Here is a 14,700-nt window from a genome sequence, read left to right as displayed (position 1 = left end):
TCCTTAGCAGACTCCTGTCTTTCCAAACCAAGGCACCTCTGTGTGGAACAACCCCTGCCACAGCCAAGGGACACTGGACAGGGACACACTTCTGGGAGCAGCTGGGTGGCTTCAAGGTTCCCAACTCAAAAGATTCCTGGAGAAAAATGCTTTTCTCTTCCAGAAGTGAATCCCAGACTCTCAAAGGTGCAGCACGAGTCTTGGGGTGCTGCTGTGTCTAGCTGCATCCATCCACAGGAACACAGGGCTTGGCTGGACACAATTCCCTCCCCCAACATGGGATGTTCTTCCACAGCCCCCAGCTTGATGGACCTCAACACCCTTTCCACAGTAATTCCCACTCAGTAAAACATCCAGTGCTCCTCAGAAAATCCACTCTGGAAGCTGCTGAGAGCAGCAATTCAAGCAATACTGACTTACCTGCCAGAATATGCTGTCTATTGTGTTCCCCAGGAAGCCATCCCTGCCCTCTGATGACACTAGCTTAGGTCCCAGAATGGTCATAAATTCATCAAAATCCACCTGGCCATCCCCTGGAACGAGAAGAAAAGATCAGAGACTCAAAAATCAGAGAGAAGGTTGGGTTGAAGGGAGTTTTAGAGGCCATATAGTCCAGGCTGATGTGAATAGGGACACTTTCCACTATCCCAGAGTACTCCAAGGGCCTCCAGCCTGGCCTTGGGCACTGCCAGGGATTCAGGGGCAGCCCCAGCTGCTCTGGAAATCTGTGCCAGGGCCTCACCACCCTCATTATTATAAATTATTTACACCTTCAAGCCCAACATGCCCCGCTGGACCTGCTGCACATCAGGATCCCCCACACCTTGGGAAACCTCCACAGCAGCTTCCTGGTGCCCACAGACCCAAATCCTTTGCTGTGCCAGGGAATGGCCCCTGTTGTGTCCCAGATGGCCCCAAGGACAGAATCAGGCCATGCACTGAGGAGAACAGGTCATTCCCCCATCCCAGACAGTCCAGAGGCAGCTCCCAAAAAGCCATTTTGGCAGGGGGACAGGAGCCAGCAGCACAGCCAGGGCTCTCCCTCTCAGGTTCTGCACAAGTTTTACAGGGCCAGACCCAGGCTCCAGAGCACAAGCCAGGCCATTGCAGATCCAGCAGGAAGAGCAGGGGCCAGGCCATTGCAGATCCAGCAGGCAGAGCAGGGGCCAGGCCATTGCAGATCCAGCAGGTTTTTCAGCCCAGCTTGCCAGCAGCATCTGTGTGTGCCTGGCATGCAGAGCAGGCAGTGCAGGCACAGCCTCAGTGCCACCACCAGGGACAGGTGACAGGTCCTGCCACTAATGAGCCGAGCTGGTGCAATGCTGAGTGTTGCTTCTGCTCTGAACAAGGCACAGGGCTGTTTGGAGGGAGTTTTGTACCAAATGTCACTTTTCCCTCCACAAAATAAAGGGATATTCATACCTGCTGAAAGATCTTTAAAATCCCTGTCTGTCTGAGCAGTTCAATGCCCAGATCTCCTGAGAATGCTTAACCTAATCTTGTGGAAAGTCTCCTTCATTGATCAGGCCACGGACATCTCCTCCTCCATGTTAATGAACTGATGGGCTGGGTAAATCAGCCCTGCTCCCTGCACCAGCAGGATTTGGGGTTGTGTTTTACTCCCATTCAGCTGGAAGTGACCGCATCCAGCTCTCCCTGGAGCTGCTGCTGTTCAGTCACCAGGTGTGAGAAGTGTCTCAGACCGTGAGGCTCCAGCAGATCAATGCCAGGGTTTCCACTGGAACACCAGCAGTGCCCGCGGCAGCGCCGTGTGCCAGCCGTGCCACCGCTGCTACCTGTGCTTCTTATCACACCTGCGCTTCTTATCTATCACATCTGTGCTTCTTATCACATCTGTGCTTTTTATTAATCACATCTGTGCTTCTAATCAATCACATCTGCGCTTATCACACCTGTGCTTCTTATCAATCACATCTATGCTTTTTATCAATCCCATCTGCACTTCTTATCAATCACATCTGTGCCTCGAATCACCCCCCCCCCGTGTGCCGATCCGAGCAGCCGTGCAGCTGATCGCCATCTCCCGTGCCCTTATCTTGGCACAAACGCCGTGGGAAAACCGGCACAGCCCGAGCCCAAAACCAGCACAAACTGAGCCCGAAACCGGCACAGCCCGGGCACAAAACCGGCACAGCCCGAGCCCAAAACCGGCACAGCCCGGGCACAAAACCGGCACAGCCCGGGCACAAAACTGGCACAGCCCGGGCACAAAACCAGCACAGCCCGAGCCCAAAAGCGGCACAGCACGAGCACTCCCTGGGCCGAATTGCGATCTCCGGGCTCCAGGAGATTTGGGATTTCTGGGGGGGAACATCCTGGGGTGAAGCTCTTCAAGGGATGCTGTAAAATGGGAGGGATCCGCTCATGGTCCCGCTGCTAAAGCCGCTCCCAGCTGCGGAGCTCTGCAGGACCGAGCTCGTTTTTGGGCTGGCACATTGAGGTAAGGGGTGGGCACCGCCTCTCCCGGAGAGCCATTCTGTAAAACATTTCTGGTCCATCCCGCGGGTGGATCGGTCCCGGCACGGTCCCTTCCCGGCCGGATCGCTGGGGAAGGGAACAAGGTGACAGCGGCTCCCGGTGATTTACACCGATGGCACCGACAGCAGCGAATCCGTGCGCTGGGATGCAAATCGGGATGCTTTGGGATGCTAATTTCTTTAAATTAGCCAGATTAGCAAGAAAACAATTTGCATTTTAAAGAGGTGCTGGTACCTGCCCCCGCATTCATTTGGCCTGTGCCCGTGTGACCCCGAGCTCGGAGTTACTCGGTTCGCGTCTCTCCAATGTCACTCCACCCTTAGAGGACACGCAGGACTCGGTCCCACACGTGATTCCAGAGAAAAGGACTGCTGGGCTCTGACTTTGTGCAAGACTTCGGGCAGCCCCTCGCTCGTGACTTCCCTGTGCCTCTGCCAGGGATCATCATTAACTTCACAGGCTTTAATTGTCAGCTTAATGAGAGCATCTTCCACAGCCTCCAAAGAAAGATGCCATTGAAAAATGCACTATCCCCTTATTGACTGCTTTTTCAATTAAAACTCTTAACTAGCAAGGCAGCTAGACCCCCACTTTTGCCTGGTAGAAATATCCCTTTAACATTCATGTGAAGCTGCAGAAAACAAACCTTCCCTGCCATCAGCACCTCAGGAGACTGCAGCATCATTTCATCAACAGAGAGAAATCACGGGTTTGTCTGAAAATTCCTTTTGACAGCCACGAGAGAAATGTTATAAAAACCAACACTAAAACCTGCACGGGGCTGCTCTGCACAGCCCGGGCAGCACCACAGCCCGGTTTTCACATCCCATCCTGGGAGCACAGTGTGGAATTTGGGTTTGGCACAGGCAGGAGCTGCCCAGCTCACCCTCCTGCTCCTCCCCATGGCCTCGCACCAGCGCAGGAATTAAATCCAACCCTCCCATCCCTGTGCTGCAGATGTGCTGCTCTCCCCAGGGTCCTTGGGATTCTGAGCCATGTGTGGATTATCCACAAATTAACTCAGAGATGGTTTAAGGATGGGGTGAAAAGAGAAAAAGGCTGAGTGGGAGCTGGTGTGCTGCCTGTTCTGCCACAATCCCTGACCCCAGCAGGGCTCACAGGACCCCAGGGCGCACCCCCTGTGAGATGGGTGCTGGTCACATCCTCCCCTCCTCTGCATCCAGGCTCCCACTGAGGCCTGAGCACAGCTCATGCCACAGGATGAGAACCCCTGGGAGGGCTGGAGGGGCACAGCTGCAGCCAGGGGGAGCAGGATGTGCTCCTGGCCCGGGACAGCTCCCTCCTGTCCCTGCTCCCTGGCACAAACACAGATTTATAAACCCTGCTCGGGCTGAGCTCCCTGACTGAGGAAGGGAAATGGTTCCATGGGGACCGGGCAGTGATGGGTTAATGGCTGCACCTGGGGGTTTCAGAGCTCCTTTCCAGCTTCATGATTCCATGATCCAAGGCACTCACATATTTCCAGAGCTTATTTACAAACTGGGAGGGCAGGGAAACCTAGGGGCACATTGGGGTGGGGTCTGCTGGGACAGGGCAACCCTGGGAATCGGGGTGAGGGGTCTGTTGGGACATGGAAACCCTGGGAATGGGGGTGAGGCGCTGCTGGAACAAGGAAACCCTGAGAATGGGGGTGAGGGGTCTATTGGAACAGAGAAACCCTGGAAATGGGTCTGAGGGGATCTATTGGGACATGGAAACCTTGGGAATGGGGGTGAGGGGCTGCTGGGACATGAAAACCCTGGGAATGGGGGTGAGGGGTCTATTGGAACAGAGAAACCCTGGGAATGGGGGTGAGGGGTCTATTGGGGCATGGAAACCCTGGGAATGAGGGTGAGGGGTTCCTGGAACAGAGAAACCCCTGGGAATGGGGGTGAGGGGCTGCTGGAACAGGGAAACCCTGGGAATGGGGCTGAGGGGCTGCTGGAACAGGGCAGGCCGGCAGGTGGCAAAGGGGGTGAGCACAGACGGGCTCCAGGCCCATCCCTCAGGATTCCACCCCATTCCTGAGGTCCTTGGGCCAAGGGATGGGTCAATGCCTGTATGGGTGATCTTTGCAGAACACCTGAGCTGAGCTCAAGCACTGGTTTAAAGCCACCTAAAGCTCTCCTTGATTCCCTCCCAGCAGTGCCCTCACATTCTCCTCCCCTGTAAAGCCCCGTGTTAATCCTGGCATTAATATCACCGAGTCACCCGGGGGCACCAGCGCTGAGGCTGAGCCTCATGACTCAAACAATGACTCAGAACCTCTCTGCCCACCCCAGCAGAGCCAAATCAGATCAGCTCATCATGCCCAGGCCCTCAGCTGGGTGAGAAGAGCTCCAGGTGCCCACAGACCTTTGCTCCCTGCAGGAACCAGGGAAGTGTGACAATAACCAAGGCATGGCACTGGTGAGCCTGGCTCGTTATCCCATCGTGGGAAGAGGATGCTGAAGGCACCAAGCAACACCTCTGGGTTCTCTGGGAACCTTCCCAGTGCCACAGACCTTGTGTGGCCAGCAGGGACTTGCCAAAGCTCCCCCTCACTGCTCGTCCATGAGCAGAGAGAGCCTGGGGATAATTCCAGCGTGAGGAGCCCCAGCATCAACATTTGCCATGTGTGAGCTCAGTCTGGCCACTCCCAGAGCTCCACAGAGCTCCAGCAGGGAATCCTGGGCTCCCATGGCACATCCAACACCCTTGTGCCAAGTGTGGGGATGGCAGGGCTGGTGCTGGATCATCTCTAAGGTCCCTTCCACCCCAGACTGCTGGGGCTCTTTGATTCCAAGGGCATCAGGGATGATGGAGCAGCAGCAAAGAGCAGTGAGGAGCTGGGAATGCAGGGGTTTCTCCTGACCTTGCAGCCCAGGGAGGTTTGCTTTGGACCTGAGTGACTCAAGAAAGGGATGCCTGCACCTCTGCAAAATGTTCATTTGGCCTCCTGAATAAACCTGTGGGACCACAAAATCATGGAATCATTGAGGTTGGAACTGACCTCCAGGATCACCAAGTCCAACCTTCCCCCAGCACTGCCAAGGCCATCACTGACCCCTGTCCCCAAGAGCCACATCCACACAGTTTGTGAGCATTTCCAGCAATGTCTGACCACCCTTCCAGTGAAGAAATGTTCCCAAAATCCCCTCTGAGCTCCCCTGGCCCAGCCTGAGGCCGTTCCCTCTGCTCCTGTCCCTGTTCCCTGGAGCACAGCCCGACCCCCCCGGCTGTGCCCTCCTGTCAGGAGCTGTGCAGAGGAGAGAGGACACAGGAAAAAGAAAATCATCAATGACTGAACACCTGGAGGGGACTGGGAAAGCACCACTGCCCTCCAGGGAGCAGACTGGGGGTTGGACACCATCTCAGGGGAGATGAAAGAGCCTGCAGCCCTTTGGAAAGGGATTTACTCCTTAAGCCACTTCCCTTCAACACCAATTCTCCTCCAGGTTCTGATCCCACATCCCCAGCACTGAGAGGTTCCAGCTGCTCCTGCTGGTTCTGCACTGGTTTCTAAGAGCTGAGCACAGAGAATTCCCACCCTCTCCCTAAGCTGTGAGCTCAGAAAAAGGATTTCATCTTCCCTCAGCCTTTCACTATGGGGAGCAGGGAAAGTTGGATCTGCTGGGATGGGCAGCAGGAACCAGAGCCAGAGCTGTGCAGTCACCTTGCCAGGGCACCAGCAGCCCCAAACAGCCCCAGCTGCACCCAAACCACCCCCTGAGCCCATCCCACCTTCTCCTGATCCCACAGGATCCACCCTCAGAAATCTGCCCAGGCTGGAAATGCCAGGCAGGGAGAGCAGGGCTCCAAATCCCCTCATCCCAGGGAGCAGCAGCAGCTCCTGGGAACTCCTGCCCGAGCTTTGAGGGACCAGGGAATGCTCAGAGGAGCAGAGGTGACTCCATCCCACCCCATTCCCATGGGATTGTCCCACCTCAGCCCTCAGGAGAGACCCCTGCAAACCTCTCCTGTCCCAGCTGCTCCTTTGGAGGGTGGAATTAAATCTGGAGAAAGGCAGAGCTGGAGAGGAGAAGCGGAGAGGGAAAAGATGGCTGGAAATGAGAGGGGGGAAAGGAAATGAGAGGGGGAGAAGGGAAATGAGAGGGGGAAAACATTTCTGGAAATGAGAAGGGGGAAATTAAATGGGAGGGGGGGAAAAGGGAAATGAGAGGAGGGAAAGATGCCTGGAAATGAGAGGGGGGAAAGGGAAATGAGAGGGGGAGAAGGGAAATGAGAAGGGGAAAAGGGAATGAGAGGGAGAAAACACTTCTGGAAATGAGAGAGGGTGAAAGGGAAATGAGAGGGGGAAAAGGGAAATGAGAGAGGGGAAAAGGAAATGAGAGAGGAAAAAGGGAAATGAGAGGGATAAAGGAAAATGAGAGGGGGGAAAACATTTCTGGAAATGAGAGAGGGAGAAAGAGAAATGAGAGGGGGAAAAGGGAAATGAGAGGGGGAAAACATTCCTGGAAAAGAGAGGGGGGGAAGGGAAATGAGAGGGGGGGAAGGAAAACGAGAATGGGGAAAGATGCCTGGAAATGAGAGGGGGGGAAAGGGAAATGAGAGGAGGGAAAATGAAAATGAGGGAGGGAGAAAGGAAATGAGAGGGGGGAAAAGGAAAATGAGAGGGGTTAAAGATGCCTGGAAATGAGAGGGGGGAAAGGAAGATGGGAGACAGAGAAGGGAAATGAGAGGGGGAGAAAGGGAAATGCGAGGGGGAAACGGGAAATGAGAGGGAGAAAACATTCCTGGAAATGAGAGGGGGGAAAGGAAAATGAGGGAGGGATAAAGGAAATGAAAAGGGGGAAAGGAAAATGGGAGAGGGAGAAGGGAAATGAGAGGGGAAACATTCCTGAATTTCATCACCTCCACCCCCGGGCAGAACGGACTTCGCCCGGGTTTTCAGAGCCTTGTATATGGAATTGGCTGGATAATGCTCACTGATTGCTCCCTGAATGAGCCTTTCCCTGGCCATTCTCAGGATAATCAGGTCCTTGGCAGTTCCCCGCGTGGCCCCGGCCGGGGTGAGGATGAGGATGAGGATGAGGATGTGCGCTGGGAGCTGATGAGCGCCGCGCTGCTCCTGCCGAGCGTGACCTCCAGCGAGCAGCGAGGTGAGATATTTAAAGTTAATGAGCTGGGTTTGCAGCTCGGGGCCCCGAGCACACAATGCTGTTTATTTTTATTCTCCAGCAGCTCCCTGCGGTGCTGGCCGGCCCGGGCTGGGTCATTGCCGTGCCCAGCTCAGCCTGGCAGGGCTGGCACGGTCTGGGCGAGGCTGTGCCCTGGGCTGAGGCACAGGATGAGCCGGAACAGCTCCAGCCTCAGGAGATCTCCCAGACAAGGCGTTCGGTTTCAGAGATTGGGAGGTCAGAGCCTCCTCAGCAGCCTGACCCCTCGCCCAGCACGAGGCAGAGAATTTCTCCCTAATTACAGATCAATCAGGGGAAGTCTGGCACAAAACTTTGGCCTTGGAAAAGAGTTTTAATTATAGACAGCTCCAGTGACTTCTGGGAGGAGAGGAACAGCTGCCCCCACTGCCAGGGAGGACGTGGGTCTGTGGAGTGAATCCAGGAGAGCACAGAGCTGCTGCAGGGCTGGGACACCTCTGGAGCCAGGCTGGGAGAGCTGGGGGTGCTCACCTGGAGAGGAGAAGGCTCCAGGGAGAGCTCAGAGCCACTTCCAGAGCCCGAGGGGGCTCCAGGAGAGCTGGAGAGGGACTGGGGACAGGGATGGAGGGACAGGACACAGGCAATGGCTCCCAGTGCCAGAGGGCAGGGATGGATGGGATATTAGAATCAGGAATTGTTCCCTGTGAGGGTGGGCAGGCCCTGGCACAGGGTGCCCAGAGCAGCTGTGGCTGCCCCTGGATCCCTGGCAGTGCCCAAGGCCAGGCTGGACATTGGGAGCAGCCTGGGACAGTGGGAGGTGTCCCTGCCATGGAATGAGAGGAGCTCTAAGATCCCACCCAAACTATTCTGGGATTCCATTAAATTCAATGGATCTGAGGAAAGGATAAATATCTCCACTGGAGCCCCTCTGTCCCTTAAGTCCCTCCACTCCTGCAGTTTCCAGAGCAGTTGTGTGGATCTGGTTCCATGACAGCCCCACAGAAATCTCCATGGATTGTAGGGACCATCCCTGCAGGAGGGGGCTCCATGGGCTGAGGGGCTCCAGCCCAGCCCAGAGGGGAGGAGCAGGGGGGGTTTGTCCATCCCACCGAGCAGAGGAGCTGCAGAGCTCCTCACTCTGGCACCCCTTGGCTTGTCCTGCAGGGGAGGAGCAGCTCCCCAGGCCTGGTTTGTCCCGTTAAAACAAAATCTGTGACCTCCCCGTGTCCCCAGGGACTGAGGGGACAGGGACCTGCTCCAGCACAAGCACTCAAACCAGGAGGGAAAGCCCAAGGCAGACAGGGCTGCAGTAAGGAATAAAGGCCCATCAGACACCTGCCAGCTCCACAGCAGCCCCAGGGAGCTGCAGGATGCCCAGGGACCAGCCCTGCCACCAGATATCCCCAAGAAAGGGCCCTGCAGGGGCTGCTGAGTCCCCAGAGCCCCCAACCCTCTCTGAGATCCCCTCCCTGTGCACCCAAACCCCTTTGGCAGGTCTATGCAGGCTCAGGTGCATCCCCAGCTGTGAGCAGTGGTCCCTGTGTCCCATGGATCAGGAGCACTGGGACCACCCCAGAGTGCCCAGGATTCCATCAGCAGCTCTGCCCCTGCCCTGGGAGGGGCAGAGAGCTCTGGGTGCATCTGGGCCGCACCAGCAGCTCATCACTGTGGGTGCTCCCTGGGGCACACACACCCTGGGGAGCCACAATGAGCCCAGGGCGCTGCATTTCAGCAAGAAATCAAATTCCACAGGGATGGAAACAAAGCACAGGGCACGAGGAGCATCCCAGCCCAAGCATGGGTGGGTTCCAGAGGGGGCTCTGCACTTCAGGCCTTCCTTTTGTGCTGGGCTGCACTTCAGCAAAGGCAGGGTGGGATATTACTGGCTATAATTTGATGTAATTCGGTGTAATTTGATGAACCTCTTGCTGCTCCTGAGCTGCAGATTTGACAGGCTGCAGCAGCAGCTGTAATTACTCCTCATTTCTGCAGTGAGAACACAGAATGGGATAAAATGTGATAATCCTCATTGTCCAAATGAGAGCAGACATGGAGAGAGTGGCCCCATAAATCCAGACACATCTCATCAAATCCATCCTGCTGCCCAAAATTCCCAGCTCAGCAACACATTTTAAAGGACAGCCAGGCTGGAATGTGGCTGGATCGTGTCTCACACTGAAAAATCACTTTGAGATCAAAGGACAAACCCCAAATCCATCATAAGCCATTGCCCCTGGGTCCCTGGGAGTGCCCAAGGCCAGGCTGGATGGGGCTTGAAGTATTCTGGGGCAGTAGAAGGTGTCCCTGCCTATGACAAGGGATGGAGTGAGATGATTTTTAAGATTGTTTCCAACCCAAACCTGGGATTCTGGGATTCTCTGACTCCTATGAACTCTGATTTTAACCCAGAAATGGTTCCTGGTCCCCCTCCAGCAGCCTGGGCTCTTTTATACTGAAACACATTTTATATTGAGATATAAACTGAAATATTTTATCCAGTTCTTTTCATGCTGAAACAAAAGGAAACATCCACCACAGTAAAAAACCTCAGGAAAACCCAAAGAAGAAAAGTGTGAGAGACAAAAGAAGCACAGAAAACGTTTCCAGCTTGGCAATGTCACCATTGTCCCACTCAGGGCAGCTCAAACTGAGCTTGTGGACAGAAGCCAACATTTCATTGATCAAAGGTTGGACAGGATGATCTTGGAAGTCTTTTCCACCCTTAATGATCTTGTGATCCTGGGATTTGTCCAACCTTAACAATCCTGTGATCTTGGATTTGTCCATGCCTAAGAACAAGGGATTGTCTTCTGTCTGCCCTGGGGAAAGCTGACCAGTTCATTTTGAAGGAGAGATTTGCTCTGTCTCCAGCCCATGTCCCTTGGCCATGGCCATCCCTGTCCCCAGCTCTGGTCTCCCTTCCCTCCCCAGCAGCCAGGGCAGGCAAACAAAGCAAAGTCCCTGGGGAGTCATGGACAGCAGGACAATGGCTGGAGGGACACGGTGACACCACACATGGCACTGTCACTTCTTCCCTTTCCAGAGATAATCTGGGACATTCTGGGATGTGTCACCTGCAGTGGCAGAACTGGAGAGGTGACATCCTGGGGAGCAATGAAAAACTGGGGGGAGAATCTCAGTTTGAAGTTCTAGCAGAGTCCTGGAATCACTGAGGTGGGAAAAGACCTCCAAGGTCATCAGGTCCAGCCATGGCCACCAAACCACAGCACCAATGCCATTTCTGCCCGGGTTTGAACACCCAGGACAGCCTCAGGTTGTTCTGGAAACACCCAGGAAAAGTTTAGGTTGGATACTGGGGAAATGTCTCCATGGAAAGGCTGGTCAGGCATGGACACTGCCCAGGGCAGTGGTGGAGTTCCCATCCCTGGAGGTGTTTAACAGCCCTGTGGAGGTGGCACTTGGGGACATGGGGCAGTGCTGGCCTTGGCTGTGCTGGGGGTGGTTGGACTTGATGACCTCCTACATCTTTTCCAACCTCAATTATTCCATGACTCTTCCAGAATATGAAGTTGAGATTCCCCCATTTTCCATTGCTCCCAAGGATGTCACCATCCCAGAATGTCCCAGAGGTTCCAGGCAGGTCCCTGCTGAAACCAGCTCGACTTTTGCTTCATCAAAAGACTCCCCATTCTCATCCCAATAAATAATTTGACATCCAGGGGTGGATTTCCCCCCCCGCTTTTGTGGTAGCCTGGAGTTATTTTTCCAGCTGCTCCTCTAATTAATGCACCAAGTGCTCATTTTATTCCTCAGATAAAAATCCCAACGAAACCATTTGTGACACTTAAGTCACACATTCATCTCTTTTATGGCAAATCCTGCTTAAAGAGGAGGAATCCCAGATAAGGCTACACATTCCATGTGCCATTTTCCAGTGTTTTTATCAGCATTGCTGCCAATTGGAAGAATTTACAAATAATTCCTTTTCCCAGCACAGAAACGTATAAAATATTTCCCTTTCCCTGTGCTGGCAGAACATTCCAGCTCATTCCCAGCTTGCAGAGAGAATCACAGGCCCCTCTCACAGTTTGTGTCCATGAAATGCAGAATTATGGCTGAAAATTAGGGGAATCCATGGGATAAAGGTGAGATTTGACCTCTAGGAGCATTCCCAGAAGAAAATATTGGCTCCTTACAAGGCACAGGCCCCAGTGGGGTGCCCAGGTCCACCAACAACCTCTGTGGGAACAGCCCCACACTTCCAAACAAAGCTTTGGGCTAATGGAAATCTCAGAACCCCCAGCCCCCACCTCCCTTCCTAAAGAGAAACATTTTTGCCCAGAAAATCCCTTTTCTTCCTGTCCTGTTCTGGCACTTCCCATCCCAGCAGTGCCACAACGTCTCCTGCAATTCACAGCAGGAGGGTTCTGAGGAAATTTTTTAGGATTTCTCTGGAGACTTTGAAATATTCCAAGGAGATTCCCATTTTCCTCCATAACTGAGGGGGGTTTATGCCAGTTAGGGATCCAGGGGATCCCCAGCTCTGCTGCTCTCCTGCCTCCAGGGAGGAGTGGCAGGAATGGGATATTCCCCGGAAATCAGGGCATGCAGAGGGGACTGAGGGCAGAGCCACTCGCTGCACTCCTGGCAGTGCCAGGCTGGTGGCTGGTGACACATCCCTCTGCTGGCCTGTCCCCTCTGCAGGAAGGCTGGTGACACTTCTCTGTGCAGGGAGGTGCTGGCAGCCCTCAGCAGCCATGGAGGCATCAGAGGTGACACCTGTAAAGGGCTCCTGGCCCAAATCCCAGCTGTGCCAGGGCTGGTTTTGCTCAAGCTCCAGCAGTGTTCTCTCCCTAACCCCATTTTTCCTCCAAAAGTGATGAATTATGGAGCATCCATTCCTTCCTGCTCCCTTGGGAGCTCTGAGAGCATCACTGAGCAGCTGCACACTGTGGCCCTGGAGGCAGCTCTCCCTGTGCCATTCCCTGTGTCTGTCCCTGTGCCACTCTGTGCCATTCCCTGTCACAGGCATCTTTTATGAAAAATCTTTTCTTTAAGATTTTTCCTCCTGAAAAGCTGAGAGGCCTCAAGATCAAAATGTAAAACAATGGTTATCTGCTGCTGTGGGATGCAACAGGTGCATCTGTGATTGGTCTCATGTGGTTGTTTCTAATTAATGGCCAATCACAGTCAGCTTGCTCGGACAGAGAGTCTGAGCCACAAACCTTTGTTATCATTCCTTCTTTTTCTATTCTTAGCCGCCTTCTGATGAAATCCTTTCTTCTATTCTTTTAGTATAGATATAATATAATATAATATAATATAATATAATATAATATAATATAACATTATACTATAATAAAATAATAAATCAGCCTTCTGAAACATGGAGTCAGATCCTCATCTCTTCCCTCATCCTAAGACCCCTGTGAACACGGTCACAATTCCCAGTGTCATTCCCTGTGTCTGTCCCTGTGTCTGTCTCTGGCTCAGTGGCAGGAGGTGACACCAGGTGTGAAGTTCTCTGGTCATGTCCCTTTATGCTCAGCCCCAGCCCAGCCCAGCCCAGCTCCAGCCCCTGGTTCTCCTGGTTTTTGCTGGCCCTCAGTGAAGTTGGCCAGGGCAGATGCAGCCCCTCTGCCACGCTGGAATTTGCTGATGAAAACTGCATGTTGGGGCTGCTCAGGCTGGCTCAGCTTAAATCCCAAGCCCTGCCAATTTTCTTACCTCATTTGCAGGCCCTGGCAGCAGTTTTGATGGGAAGGAAGGAATGGATGTCTGGCTGCTCCACCTGCCAGCACACCATAACTCACGGCACAGGGCAGGGATGTGCAGGGGATTTCAGCTCCCCACAGCTCTCCTGAGCACTGGGGACTCCTCCCTGAGTGTGACCTTTCATCCACCCGAGCTTCCAACCCATCTAATGCCAGCAAGAACCTGGAAAACCTCAGCAGCCTCCCCAGGAGTAAATGGGAAGGTGGTCAGGCTGTTCCTGGGAGCACTGGGCACAGCCAGCATTCCTGCCCTGCTCCTGCATGCTGCCCTTTCCCAGTGGGAGAGGAGGGAGGAGGCTGCTGCTGGCTCTCACTCCACAGTCCAAGTTAAATCCCAGGAAAAGATGAAGAATCCATTGGAGAAAAAGTAGCCATAATAATATAAATTCAAGCTGTACAGCACTAATTCAATTTGCAGGCAAGGTAAATCTTTCACAGAACATTCCCCTCTTTGCTCAGCGCCTCAGGAATTTCCCATTCCCTGACTTTTTTTAAATCCATGGCCCACTTGACCTTCCCCTGGCAGAGCCCCCAAAGCCCTGCTCCAACACTGCACTAGTAGAGCCAGTTTGGAGCTGGAGGATCAGCTGCCATCCCTGCAGAGAGCACACAGAGCTGCCTGGAAAACCTCAGCAGGAATTTACCCCTTCCCTCATTCCAGGTTTGACTCCCCAGCCCGGGTCCCTCCACAGCAGCAGTCTGCACAGAGCAGTGCCAAAGTCTGCCAGAGTCAGGGAAGGACTGGACATGAATCAGAGCTAGGAGCCAAGTCCCAGCACTCTTTTTCCAAAAAAGCTCAGAATTTCGGGAAAACACCCCAGGAGCTGGCAGCACACTGAGCCTGGCTTTGCCAAACCTGAGCCCGAGTCAGTCTCTGCCAGGAAAGGCCAGCACAGCAGGGCAGGGGGCAAACAGCAGCTCTTGGACAGACACTTCTAAAGTGATGGATTCCTTTCTTCCCCTTTTCTTTAAGGAATAATGAGCTCATTCCCACAGCGGATCTCCTGTCCCTGCCAGGTTGTGCAGCCCTTTCTGTGCAGAACCTCAGCAGGGTGACAGCCCTGCCCTGGTGACAACTGTCCTGTGCCTCCCAGGGACATGGGGAATGCCAGGGGGCAGGGGATGTCACTGCCCCCTGTCCCCGGGCTCTGCTCCCCGGTGTCCCCAAGGGTTTCCCCAGTGTCCCCAAGGACTCCGAGCTCTCCCGGATCCCCCAGCCCCTGCTCTGTGGTGGTGTTCACAGGGGTCCAAGGATGAGGGAAGAGACGAGGATCTGACTCCATGTTTCAGAAGGCTTGATTTATTATTTTATGATATATATTAAATTAAAACTATACTGAAAGAATAGAAGAAAGGAGTTCATCTGA

General features: G+C 53.9%; 1 protein-coding gene across 4 annotated transcripts in view; it reads right to left on the bottom strand.

Annotated features, from left to right (window-relative positions):
* Positions 1–14,700, bottom strand: part of CALN1 (calneuron 1) — a 171,594-nt gene that overhangs the window by 59,450 nt on the left and 97,444 nt on the right. For all 4 annotated transcript variants that reach the window (XM_054287055.1, XM_054287056.1, XM_054287058.1 and 1 more), the window contains one exon: positions 421–533. In XM_054287055.1, coding sequence (XP_054143030.1) covers positions 421–533 — 113 coding nt within the window. The remainder of the gene's footprint in view (positions 1–420; positions 534–14,700) is intronic.

The sequence above is a fragment of the Melozone crissalis genome, unplaced genomic scaffold (assembly GCF_028551555.1).
Source record: "Melozone crissalis strain CALT ecotype California unplaced genomic scaffold, PUWL_Pcris_2 ptg000057l_1, whole genome shotgun sequence".
NCBI lineage: Eukaryota > Metazoa > Chordata > Aves > Passeriformes > Passerellidae > Melozone > Melozone crissalis.
Note: the sequence above shows the minus strand (reverse complement) of the source record. Positions and strands in the feature narration are given on the sequence as shown.